At 42.5% G+C, this 20945-nt stretch overlaps 3 protein-coding genes across 3 annotated transcripts; 1 reads left to right on the plus strand and 2 right to left on the minus strand.

Moving 5' to 3' along the window:
- Positions 1-231: 231 nt before the first annotated feature.
- LOC311048004 (potassium voltage-gated channel subfamily A member 1-like) lies at positions 232-1704 on the minus strand (the record flags this gene model as incomplete). The annotated part of the gene is made up of 1 exon (XM_084060983.1): positions 232-1704. The coding sequence occupies one exon, from the start codon at positions 1702-1704 to the stop codon at positions 232-234; it is 1473 nt and encodes a 490-aa protein (XP_083917109.1).
- A 3176-nt stretch (positions 1705-4880) lies between these two features.
- LOC311048005 (shaker-related potassium channel tsha2-like) lies at positions 4881-8549 on the minus strand. Its single transcript, XM_084060984.1, has 2 exons — positions 6845-8549; positions 4881-5252 (listed from the first exon to the last, which is right to left on the minus strand). Exon 1 carries the CDS (start codon positions 8315-8317, stop codon positions 6875-6877), a length of 1443 nt encoding a protein of 480 aa, XP_083917110.1. The 5' UTR covers positions 8318-8549; the 3' UTR covers positions 4881-5252; positions 6845-6874.
- A 2960-nt stretch (positions 8550-11509) lies between these two features.
- Positions 11510-20501, plus strand: LOC311046863 (cytosolic carboxypeptidase 3-like; the record flags this gene model as incomplete). Its single annotated transcript, XM_084059437.1, has 12 exons — positions 11510-11559; positions 11981-12069; positions 16051-16233; positions 16750-16860; positions 17532-17682; positions 17782-18570; positions 18671-18833; positions 19471-19597; positions 19712-19812; positions 19893-19990; positions 20186-20255; positions 20361-20501. The coding sequence occupies 12 exons, from the start codon at positions 11510-11512 to the stop codon at positions 20499-20501; spliced, it is 2073 nt and encodes a 690-aa protein (XP_083915563.1).
- Positions 20502-20945: the final 444 nt, after the last annotated feature.

The following is a 20945-nucleotide window of genomic DNA, read 5'->3' on the forward strand; positions in this document are numbered from 1 at the left end:
TATATAGGCCTATTTGTAGGATCATAAGCATTAATTACTCTATTTACCTGTCATATACTTTAACAGCGTTGTTTTTTCGATTTCCTTTCTATATAGCTGAGCATGGTTATTGGCCTAATGCCATGGAGCGCTTTGGGGAGGTAAATGAAAGCATTCCTAACTGATAGTCTACACTCCTCATAATATGACAGTCTCATAGAGATCCCATGTATGGTGCCTATAACTGGGGGTCTACACATCAGTAAGCAGCTTGCTTTTATTTACACAGTTCTGGTTGGCTATAGTGCAGTTGCCAGTTCTGAGGTTAGCTTCTCTAAAATTGTCGATGCTATTGTTAATATCTCCATCGATCTCCATATACTCTGATTTACTGACGCTCGATGAACTACGGCGGCTAGAATTAGTTTCGGAGGGTATATTTGGGTCAACATTGAGCAGCTGGGCCTGCTCCTCTCCCTCCGTCTCCCGGTGGTAAAAGTAGTTGAAGTTGGATACAATGACAGGCACCGGGAGTGCAATCGTCAGCACTCCGGCAATGGCACACAGCGAGCCTACAATCTTGCCCCCTATAGTAACAGGGACCATGTCTCCATACCCCACAGTTGTCATGGACACAACAGCCCACCAGAAAGCGTCTGGGATGCTATGGAAATAGGATCCTTGCTCTTCGGCCTCTGCAAAGTACACGGCACTGGAAAACAAGATGACACCTATGAACAGAAAGAAGATCAGCAATCCAAGCTCCCGCATGCTGGCTTTGAGGGTCTGCCCCAAAATCTGCAATCCTTTTGAGTGTCGTGACAGCTTGAAGATCCTGAAGACTCTGACCAGACGGATGACCCTGAGGATGGCTAGAGATGTCGCCTGCTCCCCCACCCCCTCTTTCTCTGGATCTTCAGCCAACTCGGTACCTAGTGTGATGAAGTAAGGAATGATGGCCACTATATCAATAGTGTTCATCATGTTCTTGAAGAAGGCCGGTTTACTAGGACATGCAATAAAGCGTACTATCAACTCAAAGGAGAACCAGATTATACAGAGGGTCTCGATGATGAAGAATGGGTCTGTGAGGATGTTTGGCTTGTAATAAACAGTTCTGTTCCCAACTTGGACCATCCGACCAGCTGGGTCCTCTTTCAATTCTGGTAGAGTCTCTAAACAAAATATTACAATGGAGATCAGAATGACCATCACAGAAACAATAGCAATCCCTCTAGCAGGGCCTGAACTCTCTGGGTGCTCGAAGAGCAGCCAGATTTGACGCTGGAACTCCTTCTCGGGCAACGGTCGCTCTTCCTCTCTGATGAAGCCCTCATCCTCGCGAAACTTCTCCATCGCGTCCACTCCCAGCTCATAAAACTTAATCTCTTCCGAAAACATATCCAGCGGGACGTTCACGGGTCTCCTCAGGCGGCCCCCGGACTGGTAGTAATAAAGGATGGCATCAAAGCTGGGGCGGTTTCTGTCAAAGAAATATTCATTTCGAAGGGGATCAAAGTATCGCATCCTCTTCTTCGGGTTGCCCAGCAGAGTCTCTGGGAACTGGGAGAGAGTCTTCAGCTGCGTCTCGAACCGCAGGCCGGCGATGTTGATGACCACCCGCTCGCAGCATTCGTGGTCGTCATGGTCCGGGGGATAAGTGTCCTGCGGGTGTCCCGGTACGGCCGCTGTCTCGTCCATGTTATCTCCTGCTACTACGGTCATTCTGAAGGATGGTTCCGGTCGTTCTGATCAAGCAGGCATTCGGGATTTTGATCAAATTTCCACTGTAGTGCTCCCCACTCCCACAAATGTGTTGTTGTAGTCCCCAGATAGGGGGGTTGCTGGCTTTGCCTCAGTGCGGCTCCACTGCGGTTCTCGCTGACTCGACCATTGCTGTTCCCCGCTGCATCTGCTACTGCTGCTGCCTCTGTCACCCAGTCAGAGAGGAAGAAAAAAAAAAGGAAAAAAAGAATGGATCGAACAGCCGAGATATTTGCTAGCTCAGCGATTTCTGCCATATATTTATTTATTTATATATTTGCTTTTCTTTGCCCACTATACAAGTGGAAACATTCAGTACTATAGGAACATGTAATCCATTACCTGCCACCATGCCAGTGCTAATGACACCGGGCACTTATTGATACTCTCATCAGTGTCAATTAGCCTATGTTGTGACGCATAAGATTTGAATCTGCAAAGCCAGTCATGTTCACTACAAACACGCATACAAGCATATTGAAAACAATTACATTCTTAGACAATGTCTCTGAACAAAGGTTTATAAGATTAAACCTTCTCTATAATGTTATCAGGTTATAGGCTTACCTTGGGTTGACCGTTGAAGGGTCCCGAGGAGTGCGTCTTATTCCCGTGTAAAGTCATCCACCGACAGGGTCACCCCGTGGTTGTCATATGGCGTTAACACTTTACATTACACCCACCAGAAAACAGCTGGAGTCTTTCCTGTGCTGCAGATCACATCCTACCATGTCCGTCACAATCGAATAAACCTATAAAACCCATACACTATTATATTCCTAAGTTCTCTGCATTGAAATAGCATTAGGCATGGACAAGCCACAGATCAAATTGTGACAATAAAGGAGAACAAAAGCTAAACGAAAGGAAAACGTGCATCATCAGAGAGAGAGCCGCAGTGTGTGTCTTGTCGGTGCGGCGGCACCTCAGTCAGTGTGAATGGCTGTAGCCAGCCTCCTACCGCAGGAGAAATTCTTATGCTGCAATTCAGAGGGGAGATACATTAAGGGGCAATAAGCAGCCCTTGACATTTCCAGACATTACTGCATCAGCACAAATCCGCGGTTATGCGAGTAGACAAGATGACGGGCAGAATGTGTTTCACTTCAGCTATAAGAGCATTATAATAGAGACCTGGCGTGTCTAAACATGAGAGAGAAACAATTCGTGTGGAGGGTCACATGCTTTTCTTTTTTCTTTTTCATATCAATCATGTTGTTGTGTTTTTCACATGGAAGTATAGCTACAGTGGTGGTGGAGGTGATGGAGAGGAGAGGAGAGGAAAGGAGTGGAGGATGGATGAAGGGAGGCGGGTGCAGGGGGAGGAGGGGGGGGGGGGGGGGGTTCGACGCAATGCAGACCGGGCTGTACTAAAGCACGCTGCCAGAAGTTCTCTACTACACCACAAAAACAAGAGCACTTGTGTGCCAGCATTAGCGCAAATATCTGATCTAAGAGGGAGAGCTTGGGATAAACTTTACAAGGACTATCATCATGTCATTATAGCACAATGTATATCTCTACAACACAGATGTTCAGTTGGTGAAAGTCAACCACTGGATCTCAGGATTCACACATAGTCTCACATGGCTACTGTAGGTGGGAGAGTTATTATAACAACGGTTATGCTTCTTCACGTCTTTCTGTCTCTACTGCTCTGCTCGACACTGCAAAGAAGCCTCCAGAACGCTCGCCCCAAAACACAGTCGCCCGGGGGCAAATCCGGCGACCTCGGAACGGTTGCCACCAGGTATTCCTAAAAGTAACCTCAGTAAACTATGCCTAAAACCTAACCTTATTCCTAAACGTAACCTCAGTATATATGCCTAAAACCTAACCTTATTCCTAAACGTATAACCTCAGTAAACAATGCCTAAAACCTAACCTTATTCCTAAACCTAACCTCAGTAAACTATAGGCCTATGCCTAAACCTAACCTTATTCCTATCCTAAACTTAACCTCAGTAAAACTGTGTCTAACCCTAAACTTATATTTCTAACCTTATCCTCAGTAAAACAAATACAAGAAACGCTGGGGGCAAGCGGTCCGCGAGAAAAATGGAGGTGAGCGTGTTTTGGGGCGAGTCTTCCGGTTACCGTTTCAGCACCACGGACAGCACCACGTGATTGCGATTGTCCCTGATTGACTCGCCTCAAAGCGCGTGTCAATTGGTTTAAATCAGGGGGTCTTCAACAGGGGTTCCGGGACCCCTAGGGTCCCCAGAGTTACTATAGGGGGTACACCAAATCTTTGTGTGATAAGATGTATTTACATTAATCACCTGAACCCCTAGCATCCATATTCTGAGTAGAACATTAGCCGGAAAAGAGGTTTGGTTTAGAAGGGAAAAGAGCAGACCAAGTGCAGAATCAAATATCAAGTTTACAAAGTATTAAGGGTTTGAATTAGCCAGGCTAGGTTTAAATGGTTAAATGTCTAAAAACACACATTTAACATGAAGCCAATGTAGTGTGGGTCCCTGCTTCATCTCTCTCTCTCTCTCTCTCTCTCTCTCTCAGCTAAGGGCTCCTTATTAGCTTGGCCTGAAAAACGTTGCAGACCCCTGGTTTAAATTCCAGGGATAAATTAGAACGCAACCACCCAGGTAGCTAATAGCTGTAGGATATTTTTTTTTCATAAGCACTATTTTAATAGGATACCTGTATGTTTAGCTTTTATTTTTTTCCACCACAACTTGGGTTCGAGTTACCGTTGTTGTGGGCTGACTTGAACCGTTCCTCGCGTTCAAATTCTATACAAATCAACCCACATACCGTAATATAAAAGCCTATAAAATAGATATAGCCTATATATTCATCAGACATTTTACTTAGTTAATGGAATTTGTGGCAAGACCATTTATAGGCTATTGCAGTTCTCTCATTTCCCTATTCGGCACCAAAGGTTTGTAACCAATTAAAACATACACATAACATAAACAAGGTAGGCTACATATGGAACTGATTAAACGGCATTTCAGCTTATTTTAGGCAAATTCGTTTTATAAATTCTTGTGGGTCTAATCTTATTGATATAAAGAGGGGGAATAAGAAATTCAATATTTTCTGAAAATAATTTATTTATAAAAAAAAAGAATATGGACTAAAAGTGCACATACATCTTCATATTAGAAAAATATATATCTTTCCTTACATTTGTGTGACTTACAATTGGTTTGTTTCATGCAGACGTCATAACAGAAAGGTCTTCTGGGCAAACTAGTGCTAGAACAGCAAGTTACAATTAAGTTAACACAATCTAAACCACTTGACGTGATTAGATCAAAAAAAGCTCAATACGGAAAAAAATATCAAATTCATACAAAAAGCACCATTATGTACATAAGGCCAGGCCACTTATAGAAAGAAAGCATGGTCATCTATAGGGCCTAAGAAAAAGAATGTTGTTTTGATGGCACTGTCCATGATATAGCAATGTCCACTTCCATTTCTTACAGGCAGATACTTTTTTGGGGAGTTGCTCCTGACGTTATTTTACCCTGTGCCTCCTGCAAATAGGGAGAAAACAAAGCTCACTATTGTACAATATAAGTATACACCTCATCAAGTGCACTTAATGCAAGCAGCAGTGGTGGAAAGTAACTAAGTATATGTACTCAAGTACTGTACTTAAGTAAAAGGAGGTATTTTTTATTTTACTGGAGTATTTCCAATTTTCAGTACTTTTACTTCTACTCCAATACACATCGAGGCAAATATTGTACTTTTACTCCACTACAATTATTTGAAAACGTAACCTATGCGTCGCCATGTGGGGCATTGTGAGCATGTAGATCTGCTATTTTCAAAAGATTTTTTCATAAATGTTATGCATTTGAAAACTTGTGAAATGGGACATTCTGCATAATGAGTACTTTCTACTTTTGGCACTTTACGTACATTTTGATACCAATACTTTTTTTGTACTTTTACTCAAGTAAATTTTGAATTCTGGAATATTTCTACATTGCAGTATTGATACTTTTACTTAAGTAAAACATTTGAGTACTTTTTCCACTACTGGCAGGCAGCCATGGCATCTATTACGCACAGTTACGCACAATCAACAGCAACACTCCTCAGCGCCAATGTGCATTAAGCAAAAAGCACGGAGTTGCCTACAAGTTACAACACAAAGTAGTAGGCTACGAATTAATATTATATGTTAATATTCCACACACTGTTGTTAATCGCGAGCAAATAGTAGATATAAGGGTCTGCATCGTTTTTAATCAACCACGCCGTGGCGCTCGAAGCTCACATATTCAGGCGTAGCACAAACCATTGGTCCAACAACAAGAAGAAATGCCGAGAGAAGTTTGTTAATCATAAAGGCAATGATTAGAAAAAATAAGAAATACGTGCATTAGGCCTATAATGTTCGCAGCATACAGTACTACAACTAACTCTACAGTAGCCTATACACCAGTGGTTCTCAACCTTTTCAGGCCGCGACCCCCCAAAATAATCATATTTGAACTGGGGACCCCCCAATATTATCATATTTGAACTGGGGAACCCCTCAAAATAGTCATATTTGAACTGGGGACCCCCCGCCTCCCCGAATATAATAAATAAATAAATAAAATATTAATAATAATAATAATAAATCATATTTTAACTGGGGACCCACCACCCTGACAAGCACTTGGAATTCTAGCAGTTGAGGCAATACAATTAGTTTGATTCGGTTCCACAGAGAAATATTGTGCAAATAGCCAATCTACAAGCTCACAATATTGATCTGCTATTTTCACAATTTTTGCCTCTTATATTATTAGACAATTTGGCCAATGTTTGACCAGTTTTTATAGTATAGTTTGTTGATTACTTTTGATGCAGTAATGGTCTTCTTTTTCTTTCATTTTCATTTAAAAAACGTCCTTAAACGGTCACTTCACTGTCATCTAGCCCCCCCCCCCTCCCCCCCACACACACACACACACACACACACACACACACACACACACACACACACACACACACACACACACACACACCATCATGTGGGGACCCACAGGTTGAGAACCACTGCAGACACATCTAGGCTGTACAACAGAGACCTTCAGCAGCTTCTGTCTATGTTCTCCAGAACACTCACCAAGACACTATGTGTGCTTATTATGTGATTCTATACATCAGTCAGTTGTCCTGTGTACTGCTCACATGGACTGAAGTTAACGTATTTCAAACGGTCACATTCGTCGTCATCGTCGATGAGTGACTGCTTGGCGACAGTCGAGTCAGAGTGACTGCCACTGCCGTTAGAGTTTGAGTTGAATTCACCAATAAAGGGGGTCTGCTGCTGCTGCCCACACGTCACGTGTACGTACTCATGGCTTTCCTCCTGCTCGTTTCCTCTGTGGTAGAAATAATTGAAATTTGACACAATTACGGGGACAGGTAAGGCTATGGTGAGTACGCCGGCGATGGCGCACAGAGATCCAACGAATTTACCCCCGATGGAGGAGGGACACATGTCCCCGTATCCCACCGTGGTCATGGTCACCACGGCCCACCAGAACGCATCGGGTATACTGGAGAACGTGGACTCGGGGTCCTCGGCCTCTGCGAAATACACGGAGCTAGAGAATAAAATAACTCCTATCAGCAGGAAGAATATGAGCAGTCCCAGTTCCCTCATGCTGGCGTTGAGCGTCTGGCCGAGGATCTGGAGACCCTTGGAGTGTCTGGAGAGCTTGAAGATCCTGAAGACTCGGACGAGACGGATCACCCTCAGGATGGCCAAGGACGCAGCCTGTTGGCTGCTGCCCTGGTGGTCCGCCAGGTCCAGGCCCAGTGTGATGAAGTAAGGTGCAATTGCCACGACATCTATCGAGTTCATGAGGTTTTTAAAGAAGGCCGGTTTGCTGGGACACGAGAGAAACCTCATCAAAAATTCAAAGGAGAACCACACTATGCAAAGTGTCTCAACCTGAAAAAATGGATCTGTGAACGGGCTGGGTTTTTCCCCATGACTCGAGCTGTTTACAGGGCTGTCGTTCCACGTGGCAACTTCTCTGAACTCGGGCAATGTTTCCAAGCAGAAGATGATGATGGATATCAAAATAACCATAACAGATACTATGGCGATCCCCCTCGCGGGTACTGAACTGTCGGGGTATTCGAACAACAGCCATATCTGGCGCTGAAACTCCATATCAGGCATTGGACGTTCTTCTTCCCTCACCATGCCCTCGTCGTCTCTATAGATCTCTATAGCCTCCTCCTCGAGCTCATAAAACTTGATTTCTTCCATGAATATGTCAGTGGGCACATTGACAGGTCTCCGGAGCCTCCCCCCTGACTGGTAATAATATAGGATAGCGTCAAAGCTGGGCCTGTTCCTGTCGAAAAAGTATTCATTTCTCAAAGGATCAAAAAAGCGCATCCTTTTACGCGGATCACCCAACAGTGTGGACGGGAAGCGAGAGAGTGTCTTTAATTGTGTTTCAAAACGTAGACCTGAGATGTTGATGACGACCCTCTCGCTGCATTCTTGGTCTGCTCGCTCCAAATCGGCCGCATCGACGACTACAGGCTCGTCGTGGTTCTCTGGGGACACCACGGTCATTTTTGACCCACCGAGGGTAATCCCTCACTCACCTCCTCGTCCCCGACCCTTGGTCTTTGACTGTGCGTCGCCCCCACTCTTTCTGGAACAGGCCGACGCTATATATTTTAGAAAGCAAAATCCTTGCTCTGAAAGTCCCAACGGGTTGCCACCGTTAGTTGTTGACTGATGTCCAGAACGGTTGCTCTATAGTTTTTATAACTCTCCTCTTGTTGGGTTAGTCCTTTAGAATGATCAACTTTGAAATGCATGGATCACCACCACTTGCATAAGCTTACCCAGTGGCTAGAGGTGGCTATCATATTCACACCATTTTAAACTCCAAAGCCCTCCCCAACTTGGCTGACGATCCTGACGTGATGACACTTGCTGCTGCTGTCTGTCCCTCTGTGGCTCAGTCAGTGACTCTGTTTGTGGCGTGCAGTTTAAGTAGGCCGCCCTAAGCATTGAGTGAAAATGAACTGAAATGTTGCCCTGAATGGCATAGCTTTTAAAAATATAATTCACAATGAGTGAGCCCCTGCAGTCTTACTCTTGTTAACACCTGGTTAGGTACTAATGGTTTCCAGTCCAGGGAAATCCAAGGTCTAACATGAATAAAATACCACATTAGTGATCCACCCTACAAATTAGTAGGCTATGTGGCTATCTTGGGGCTGTCTTGGTGAGTATGCAGTGATTTCTTAATGTGTTTTGAAGCATGTAGCCATATAACCTGGGGCCCTCCTGAACCATGCCAGTGGAAACTGCTGGCTTGACTGACACTTGAGTAGGCATGGAGGGAGAGTGTCTTCTTGAGGGAGCCACTGCCAAAATAACACTCCCCGTTCACAGCGTTTCAAGGGTTCGATTTTACAACTTGGAACACGGGGGCCCCCAAAGACATGTAACCTAGGCCTGGGGTCACCGAGATACTGAGGTGTAAAAAACAGCTACACTTACAGTCAATTATATGTTAATCCTAGTTGGATTCTGTTCAGTTCCCACAATATAGACTAGACAAAGCAGGTACTCCTGTTTTATCCCCACCCAAGTTCAAGGTCTGATTTATTTCATACCACTGTGGCAACAAACAAGTTTCTTTCTGCTGTCCAGACTTTTTTCACACTTTTATTGCAAATCATTCATAAATTGTCCAGTTTAGGTTTGTCCTTACAATTAACACATTTTATACACCTGGTGACACAGACACAAATAGAGAAAAATATTAAGAAAATATAATAACTACATATTTACCCATATACACAAATGTGCACATATAAACCTGTATCCATACAAATATGTGACACATATGTGTCTACATATATAGATCCACTTATATAGACGAACTAAAACTAACTATAAAGAAAAAACGATGCCACTAACAGATCAAGCAGTATCGGTTCCCTAAATCTTGTTGTTACATACAAAGCAGCATATTAATAATTATCCATGGATAATACATGGTGTGGATGCATGCATCAGTTATTAGTTGGTTGTCAGCAGACTTCTGTTGTCATAACTTACAGTACTAGCAGATCTTTTATCTGAACAAACAACGTTTTCTTTCTTCACTTTTTTTAGATTTATCAACCGGCTGGCCCACAGAAGACCACAACCTTCTGATCTCGCCGCTGGGCTGAGATGTCAGAATCAAATGTCAGTGTCAATCAGGACATGGTGCTTCCCGCAGCGGGCGTCCTGCTGCTAATGTATCAGCAGTGACCAAACGAATGTCTGGGTCAAGCTAAGGTGTCAGGCCTTGACCGTATCCAAGGAAACAAACAATAACAAACAGAGAGAGGAATGTCCACATCACGTTGACAGATGGGTCACAATAAAAAAAGGGTCTTAGAATTCAAGATTCACGACCCAGACAGAATTTACATTTTTCAGTCATCACGATTGGTTAGCAGTGTGTGTCAATAATACCTAATATTTGGACCATACTTTTGGATTTTGTATTAGTTTAAAGTTTAAAGTATTATAATTGAATATAGTCACTAGAACATACGTTTTACAAGTCTGAAGCTGCAGGGTGTATGACCTTTGAATCCGGTGCATGCCCATGGCAACAAGATATTGTTAAGTCATTCACACAAGGTAATAAATCTTGGGGTTCCTCATCCTTACTAACAAAAGGAAATGTCTATGACGCAAGTCATTGATCACAGCATTATTAGATGCTATTAATGTATCGATGCTATCAATGTATATCACATCATCAGCTACAAATATAGCAGATAATATACTAAGCAATGATCAGTTTTAATGTAATTATATTATTATTGTGAAATAATTGTGCCTTGTTATCAATCATAATTTAGTAATTGATTATAGTGTGTAAAACACCACACTGTGGTATGATATATGATTATTATATATTAAAAAAGAATTAAGCACAGTCAAATGCGTTCTTATTGTGCATCATCCCCCGAGGTTGTCTTTGTCTAAATATAGACAAGCCGAGGTTCCGTCCTTACCCGTTACAGACATGAGGTCACCACAGTGGTAACGTGTTTCAGTGGACTCCCTCTGGCTTTCACCTCCTTCCAAACACCCAGGCCAAGTATTTACAAAGCGTGTGTATTTCTGTAAGTGTGTATCCGGAGTCGCTATTAGTGTGTTTGGTGAATGAACACATGTGCAGTGCGTGTGTGTATGTTATATATAATTGAAAGAAGATTTTTAGAAGGTCTGTCCAGCTAGTCAACAGCTCTTTTGGATCCCATCACTGTGGTGCCAACTATGCTGCTGTAAATGGAATAGGGGGGATTTGACCTGGACTGATGAATGCTCTGTAGGGTTAGTGTTGACAGCGTCTCAGTGTGTGGAATGAACCTATAGATGTAGGGCAAACTGTATGGCAGACTGCTCTTCCATCAACACATTGGTCTATAATATAAAAATATTTACATACACGATACACCATCACCAGCAGTTATTACAAGTGGCATTTTTACCAAGAACAAATCTCAACAGAGAGCAAAATTTGCATTGCACCGTGTAAGAATTTGACATGTACACTGCAACATCTGGAGTAGTGTACACTGAGCGAGAGTACAAATGGACCCATGAATGGCAAATGGTCATTTATTTAGCACCTTCATTATACTTTCTGAATGTAATGCACACTGTAAAGCGCTTTGGATAAATTATTGGGTGAATTGGGTGAATGGTTCACCCATTCACACACACATTCACTCACCAATGATGGAGGAAACCATTGAATGCACCAACCTGCTCATTGAGGGGCAGTTGGGGTTCGGTGCCTTGCTCAAGGACACTTGGACACTAACCCAGCGGGGGATCAAACTAGGAAACTTCTGATTCCCAAGCAACCACTCTACCTAGCTACCGCTGCCCCATAAGGGTGCATGGGTCCATTTGTACACTCTCTGAGTAAAATTGTGCACAAAAAGTAGCAGCTAGGCTACTATGTGCAGTAGCTGTAATTACTGTGCACAGTAGCCTGCAGTGACACAGTAATTACAAACTTGGAAATATGAAGGTGAACCATTCAAGGATTGTGCCATACATTTCAGTCAGCACTCATCGTACTCTATGTGAAATGTGAGAAGCCAGAGCAATCCAAACTAATTAAGAGTGTGAAGATTGTTGTACTAATCAACAGACTGTGTTGTACTAATCAAGCCTTAGATGTGTTCATTCTATTCCCATTAGACTGTGTACATGTGAGCGAGCAGTGGACAGGCATCTTCACCCAGAAGTGTCTTCACCCAGGAGTGCCTTCACCCAGGGCTTCCACCCTAGTAAGAAGATACTCCACCCAAGCACTGTGCCAGTTCTTAGAGCTTGATAGCCACCAATTTTAGACTGCTGTCGTCTGAAGTTGATGTTCGTATTTTTTGCTGATAGGTAAAGCAGGCATGTGAGAGATGAAACTGGATACCCCAGATCCGGAGGTTTAGGCCTCCTTGGAATTACCTCTACATGTCCAATCCCACGCCCCCTTCCCGATAATCATTTCAGTCCTTGATCAAGCCTTTCCCTTTTTTTAGTCGACAGCGTCGTCCGAAATTCACACTGCCGCAACCGCAGGGGGATCGGTGTCAAAGGAGAGCCACACATGGGTTGTTAATCAAGCATGACATCAAAGGTCTAACACGAACCCTTAATTTTTATCATGGTAGTATCTCTAATTATAATAGCTGTGCGAAGTGTAGTGACAGTAATACAGATACAGTAGGTGTTTGGCTGCAGAAGAGAGGAGCTAATCTGTGAGAAGCAAATTGTGAGTATCAATTCGCCTGCGTAAACAGTCTTCATACTCATGCTGAACCTCAGCTAGAATACAACATTTCCAGATGTATGACATTAGGTACTATACAGTGTGTACTCTAAATGCCAAAAAGAAGCCATTTCCATAATCATTATACCTGTAACCCATAGATAACCTTACCAGACAACCTTGTTTCCATAATACAGACACACAGATTCTTAATTAACTACCACCAGACACATTGAGTGTAATGCCAACAGTAGACTAAACCAACAGTAGACTAACCAACAGCAGTAGATTAACCAACAGCACAACCAACTAAATATCATTGCTTACATAGCTTTTTTCATTATTAAACCCCTCTGCACATTATTTATTCCAGCCACTGTCAACATGAGGTCTCTATAGTTGAAGCCTGGGTTTCAACGTTTTCAGAGGGAGGGAATAAGAAGTCTGCACACATCTCAATAACTATCAGTGTTGTCATTTTGTACATTGACCCATGCATTTTTCCGGAGATCACATTTCATCACCAACATGTCCTTAGAGTCCCAGACATAGTGCATTCTTTCTCACGAAACCCCACCTATAAAGCCCGCTTCGTGGATTTATATGCCTGTGTGTATAGAGGTTGTATTTTCAGCTTTCACCAGACCTGTAATTGAAACCAGCTCAAAGAGCAACCCTTTGCTATGGAACCTTAGAGACTCCTATAAATAAACAGGCAACACTCCTTCAACACTTGGCTATATGGCACATGGAATGATTAGCTCATGGCAACAACCGTCTGATCTACAGTGTGTACCCACCACTACTTTTCAGAATGACACATGGTTATTAACAGTATACTGTACATATAGACTGTACATTTTACTGTAGGTTAAAAACTTAGCTATACAATGTTGTTTTCACATTTCACTTGAGAGAAATTAGGTCCTGTCAGGTTGGCCTGTAACTGTTATAGCATAGGCTAGGTTGGCTAATCACTAATATTACTTCAATGCTTCCATATCAGCAAGATAGCCTATTAAATGTATTATACATATCATCTATAATAAATGCTATATTGTAGCAAAATATAACTGTAGTTGGCCATAGAACCAAATTCAAATGATAATGGGCCTTTGTTGTTGTTGTTGTTTATTGTTGAAGGCCAAACCAGTGATAAAAAAATCATAGTCCCAACATCAAAAGTAAATACAAATAACAGTGGAGACATTTTTTTTTAATTCTCTTCAGCTCTTAATAGAAGCACTAACACTTAAAGATAAATTATTTGTCAATTAACTGTAGGCTATCTGCTGTATTTGGGGCCAGTACAATTGAACATTTTTTATTGTATTCTTTATGATGGGGTAAGAAAGTTCCAAACAGCATATTTTCCATCTATGAAATGCAAGTTTTATTATAAAACTCTTTCAGAATCCTATCTCCTATGTGAATTTAACCCCAATTTGACTCACAATCCCTGGGCCTTTAAATAATGAATGTCCCCCCCTAGAGGTAAACGGTTGAGAAGTTACAGTAAATTGCACCTGATCCGGACATAGAGATGAGACGGGCAGCCAGAAGCCTAATTGAATCCAGGTGATAAGCTACTAACGTCGGCCAAGATATTGTCGAACAGACGACAAGAGAAAGCACTGTTTGAGTTTTAGCCTTTTGATTTGATATATATGCCTGTTGTAAACGTCAAATTGTGTTGTTGTTTTTCATGCATGCATTTAATTGTATTTTAAGTTATTCAACTTTAAAGGCGTTGGAGAAGCCCACCAGACATGTGAGTAAATCCAAATTGTGCGTGTCACTGTTTTATGGAAGAAGCACAAATGAAATAGCTATAGCTAATTTCACGGATGCTAAAAATATTCGCAAAAATTACCAAAAAACAAACTAATAGAAAAGCAAAGAACATAATTGTGTAGTCACCTATATTTGAAACATAATGGATAGGCTGGGTTCTCCTGGTTACTTTATAAAGAGCATGGCTACACACCTGATACATAAGACCTAAATTGAGTGGTTGTAGCTCTTCTGCTAAGGTTGGCAACACAAGTCCTAGCTATGGCATACATACGATATTTATATCATGTAAGTCATAACGTTAACGACAGAGCTCCCGCTGGCTTAAATGTGTTCTACACACAATAACATGCGACGCTGATGATGAGAAAACAATAAAGCTATAGCTACCATGGTGCTTTCAATGCAAGACACCTGTTGTTGACAACAGGGGCTATAGAGGCTATAGCTATTATGAATACCATAACAACATTTCAGACGCTGACAATGTACAGTATCTACTTTCAGCATGGCATTACAGTGCATCTGGTGGTAGTTAGTTAAGAATCTGTGTGTCTGTGTCATGGAAACAAGGTTGTCTGGTTATCTATGGGTTACAGGTAATGATTATGAAGTAGTGTCTGTCATATTAATTACATCTGTCTGGGAAGCATAGTAAGCTAGATGCATGTGACCAGGTCAATGAGTGTTAAGTGACAGAGTTTTAAGTGACAGAGGGTAATTGGATGGATTGCATTCTTGGCAGCACCACTGCATGTGTTCTGGAAATAGGCCCTTGTTACAGTTTTTTACATTAGTTATTTTCCCTGACTCATAAGACTTGGAACAAGCCTGGCCTGAGGTGGAAAGACGCAACATTGCAGAAATGTTCCCAGCAAATACGCTGGATTGACAAAATCTGAAGGTGGCTGTCAGTGTGTAGGCATGATGGCCAGAATATTCATTTCTCCCAGCAGTTACAAGGACAAGGATATCATATGATGCCGACCTGCAGTGGAAGCACTCAATGTCACATGCATCAGAGATAGAAGAATGGTACTGATGTCATCTATATGCGAGAATCAGGATCAGTCATCACATAAAAATGAAGGTATGTGCTGAATATACAGTAGGCCTACGTCATATTTTCATTAATTGGTTGTTTTATATCAGGGGTCTTCAACAGGGGGTCCGGGACCCCTAGGGGGTCCTCAGAGTTACTACAGGGGGTCCGCCAAATCTTTATGTGATACGATTCTTTTTTTACCTTTACCACTTGAACCCTAGCATCCCTTTTTCTGAGGAGAACTTTAGCCAAAAATAGCAGATCTACAAGCTCACAACGCCTCGGCGTTGTGAGCTTGTAGATCGGCTATTTTTGTCAAAGAGGTGGTTGGTGTAGAGGGGGAAAAAAAGCAGATCAAGTAAACAAAAAAGGTTGAATCTGAAACACAATTTTATATAATATAGTCGAGGGGTCCCTGCTACATCTCTCTCTCAGCTAGGGGTTCCTTGGCCTGAAAACGTTGAAGACCCCTGTTTTATATAGTGTGGTGTAGAACATTATCCGATTACATTTCCAACAATTAGTTGCTAATACGTTACATTAACAATATCATCAGCCCACCCCTCCGCTCCACTAAATATTCCTTAGGGCATCAATTAGGCAGTCAAAGTATTATCTCGAATATGCAGTCAGTCACTCACTGTAGCTTATCTTTCCACACAGCATTACGCAGTGTTCAGTCATTACCCAGAACCACACAGGTGGTGTTTGAGACCCACTCAGGGAGAGCCGTGGCCCGACTGAGAGAACCCCGCCATCTGTACGGTGTGTCCGGACACATGTCTCAAACAGTGCCGCGCTGGCCTCAAGAGTGTGTGGTCATACCCAGGCAGATTCATCACATTGGTGAGACAGAATATTAAAGGAAATCTGGTGGTTTAAGTCAGTGGTTCTCAACCTTTTCAGGCTGCGACCCCCCCCAAAATAATCATATTTGAACTGGGAACCCCCCACCCTGACAAGCACTTGTAATTGTAGGAGTTGAGGCATTACATTTAGTTTGATTCGGATCCACAGATAAATATTGTGAAAATATCCGATCTACAAGCTCATGTGCTCGAGCTTGCTCATGTGCACAAGCTTGCAGATATGCCAGTTTCAAAATGTTTGCCTCTTTCTTATATTATATGTCTTTTTTGGGGGGGTCCCGACCCACAATTTGAGAGCCACTGGTTTAAGTAATAGTTGAACGATGCAGCTTGTATCGGTTGGGATCTGTTTGTTAGTCTGACTGAAGACAAACTGACAGGATTGTTTATTTTTAGTGGAGTGTTGGCCATAGGTACCATGGTTTGGTACCATGGTTTGGCTTGGTGCATCACTGAACACACCTCGTGAGGACTTTATTCTCCTGTTTTCCAGAGTGGGCCCCTTCCATCCCAGAGCCTCTTTATGAACAAGTGAAGACAATTATTACTGAGCAACAAGTAGAAACAAACATGGACGGCATAATTGTATACAATACAGAAGAAGGTATGCAGCATTTGACAGAGAAAACCGACAAAGCCTGATGGCAAAATGTGTTGTGTAGTACTTTCAGATTACATATTGCTATAAAGAAACACTAAAGATAATAATGCAGTGTGATAATCACTCTGCATTCATCATTGCCCCAGGTTGAACACTGAATGTAACCAGGTGATTGCCCGAGTGCAATTAAGTACCGGTATATCTCAGGCTTAAATTATTTTATCAGCAAGGTCTCTCTCATGGTGAAAATTTAGCATGTGGTGGCACCTTAGCTTGTGCTCTTTGGTTAGCTGCCGTATCAGCCCTAGGAATAATGCAGCATTAGCGTGCCCTGATTGGTCAGCTATTTTCCCTTGGGACAATATAGCAGCTGCCCAATCAGCACAAGCTCAGCCTCTCTGCCCTTTTATCACCCCTCACCCAGGGCAAATAAAGGCTGGTATGCGATCAAATCTTTTAGCACATATAACATATCATTATTATTTTGTTGTATATTTATTCCTGCTGTAACCTGTAGGTGAAAAGTTTTTTCCAGTGCATTTACAATCTTAAGAATCTAATTGTTAGTAATTATTTGTCATCTTTTTATGGTCACAACCTCACAGTAATTCCCTGAAGACATAATGTCACATTTCTTACCATGTCGCTGTGTAATTGATGTATTTGTTTTACAGTGAAGGAAAACTACTTTTCGGGGGCTTGTGTTGGTGGGAGCCGTCAGTCAGCTCTGAGTCCTGGTGCTGTATCCCTAACTGGGCCTGATGACACTACCCTGCTGTTTGAAGGACGTTTTGAAAGTGGCAACCTCTTAAAGGCTGTCAAATTGTAAGATGATGTGGCTGGCAGTTCACAGTATACTCATAGGCACTGCAATATCTGTCTGTTTGGTCTCATAAAGCCTACTGTAAACTCATTCTCTTTCAGAGGTGAATTTGATTATGAACTCTTTCTGCGGACTGACCTCTATACCAAGAAGCACACTCAGTGGTTTTACTTCCAGGTCAGGAACACCCGAGCACATGTGCGTTATCGCTTCACCATTACCAACTTGATGAAGATGACCAGTCTGTACAAGTTGGGCCAGCTGCCTTTGCTGTACTCTGAAGAGAAGGCCAAAAGTCAGGGAGTTGGCTGGCACAGGGTGGGCCAGAGTGTCTCTTATTACCGCAATGGGCGCCAGAACTTCAACCGGCCTTGCTACTCCCTCTCCTGGTGCCTTCGCTTTCCTTATGACCAGGACACCTGTTACCTGGCCAACTGCTACCCTTACACTTATTCCAACATGTGGGCCCAGCTTTCTGAAATTGAGCGGGACGCCAGGCGCTCACGCTACTGTAAAGTCCGGACCCTGTGTCGCACTCTGGCAGGGAACCTGGTCCCAGTGCTGACTGTGACCAACCCTTCCAGCCAAAAGGAAAGCAATGGCAGCACGCTGAAGCCAGCGGTGGTGCTGACAGCCCGGATCCATCCAGGGGAGACCAACAGTTCCTGGGTGATGAAGGGCATCCTCAACTACTTGCTGGAGGACTCTCCTGATGCGGCCATGCTCCGAGACACCTTCGTGTTCAAAGTGGTGCCCATGCTCAACCCAGATGGTGTGATTGTGGGAAATAACAGATGTTCTCTGATAGGAAGAGATCTCAACCGTAAATACAAGTCCAGCTTTAAGGACTTGTTTCCCACTGTGTGGGCTACACGTTCCATGGTCCAAAGGTACTGATGTTTGAACAATCAGACAACCAGCTTTGCCTTTCAGAACAAAGTTACAATTGGTTCAGAAACCCACAGCACTATTTTTTACTCTGTTCTCCAGGTTGTGTGAGAAGGGTAAGGTGCTGCTATACTGTGACCTCCATGGTCACAGTCGCAAGCAGAATATTTTCACATATGGCTGCGAGAACCTGGGGGGGCTGGTCCAGAATCCCCCACATGAACGCATCTTCCCTTTGATGCTGAGCAAGAACTGCCCAGACCTGGTACGTTTATCTACTCTCTCGCTCACCTTTTCCTCCACAAAGTAATACGTTGAGTAATGCAATACATTCAACAACATCAGTGTTGAAAAAAATGGACCTGTCCCTATCATGAACAAATGGATACTGTAAATTCTAACAGTCAGAGAAATTCCTATAGCCCCCCCCCCCATGCATGCAGTACTGTCAAAAGACACTTTTGTACATGTACTGTAGAGCAGTGGTTCTCAAACTTTTTCATGTCAAGGACCCCCAAATTGACACTTATTAGCCCGCGGACCCCCATTTCAAAAGATATGCCAGGGACCCCCATAAGAGAAGATTTTTTACGGCTCTAGCAGTGATTCTCAACCATTTTAATTTCAAGGACCCCCAGTTTGACATGCATTAGGGCTACAGACCCCCATTTAATGGCATTTCTATCACTTGGACCGCAATTTATATTGTAAAATCTATGTCAATTTAACTCTCAGAGTTACAGACCCACAAGGGTCCATTTGGTGCCTAATCTATCATTTACCTGGGGACCCCCTGGAACTCCCTCAAGGACCCCTGGGTGTCCCCGGTCCACACTTTGAGAACCAATGCTGTAGAGTGAGTACACCTCAATAAACTCAACAGGTCTGTATTTGTGTTTCAGTTCTCCTTCCAGGATTGTAAGTTCAAGATCAAACGCAGTAAAGAGGGGACTGGCAGAGTGGCTCTATGGAGACTTGGGGTCCTCAACAGCTTTACCCTGGAGATCTCTTTCTGTGGATCCAGCACTGGTGCAGAGACCAGCATGACTGTGTTTTAACTCACTTTACTCCATATTGAGTTGTTTTATTTCATCACTGGAAGTGGTTAAGGTGGACGATTTACTGTATTTGGTCCCTTTGCAGGTCAACGGACAGGAACTCATTTCAACACACAGGACTTGGAGATGATGGGATTTCATTTTTGTGATACATTGTTAGATTATTGTGACCCCAACAGGTCAAAGGTGGGTTTCCATTGAATGTTTTTGTTTGTTTTCAAAATCTTACAGATGGATCACAAAGCTTAAACAACTTATTTTTGCAGTATATTGCATGTCTTAGAGAGCTGCAGGAGATTGCTAGGTCTTGTGTTGATTTTGCTGATCAGTCTTCTGGACCAGCCAATATTGATCATGAGGCAAGGTAAGTCTACAGTTTTTGTTGTTTTTTCAAATTTCAGTTTAATCAAATTGAATGAATCATTATTTGTTTCATATTTGTCTTTTATAATTTCTGATAATCTAACATTTCTATAAAGACCATTTGACAACACCAGTCTTTTAATTGCATTTTAAAACTTGGATTTTTGTTTTGTTCTCTCTTTTTTTTGTCATTCAGCACCAGTGCATCTAGTGGAAATAGCTCAGATTCTGATGAGCAACCAGTTGACCTCTACTCGTTTGCCAAGGTCACTGACAGTTTTGTATTTCTAACGCTTAGTTTAACTGAATTCCCATTTAACAGTGTTTGTCATGAGGTTTGGTGTCTGTGTGACTGACTCTGTATTCCTCAGAAAAATGCACAGCAAAACTCGAAGACCAAGAAGAAGAAGAAGAAGAGAAGGAGAACTCACTTGTTGAACACGCTAGAGATGCAGGACAGCAAGGTGCGAAGGCTGTTATCTAACTCTCATACTGCCCTCACGAAACGCTAATGTTAGACTGTTTTTATTGCTCTTAGTAAATGTGATATTCTATTTCTGTTACAGTACGCAAGTATCAAGGGGACACTGGAGAACAACACACTGACACCTGAGTCCAGTGGCACAATGCCAGATCACCATCTACAAGTACGTTTTTCTGTAAATTGATTTGACAGACACATGCTTTTTATTTGTAGAAGACAGATACGATAAGGTAAAACTTTATTGATCCACAGAGGGAAATTCATTTGTCATAGCAGCAACAGCAGTGAGAATGAGTGGTACAGGTGGTACATAAATGTAACGATGATGATGATGATAATATAAAATACTTAGTTGCTGGCCCTAGAAATCTACACTAGATCTCTCTATCAACAATGAATATATATAAATGATTATATGTACAGACTATCAACTTGCAACTAACATTCGCCGACAATAGCTGATCTACAAACT

The sequence above is a fragment of the Gymnoscopelus microlampas genome (assembly GCF_963454915.1).
Source record: "Gymnoscopelus microlampas genome assembly, chromosome: 6".
In the NCBI taxonomy this organism is placed as follows: domain Eukaryota; kingdom Metazoa; phylum Chordata; class Actinopteri; order Myctophiformes; family Myctophidae; genus Gymnoscopelus; species Gymnoscopelus microlampas.

Coding starts and splice junctions, on each gene's coding strand:
- LOC311048005 (XM_084060984.1), bottom strand. CDS start 8,317: ATGACCGTGGTGTCCCCAGAGAACCACGACGAGCCTGTAGTCGTCGAT.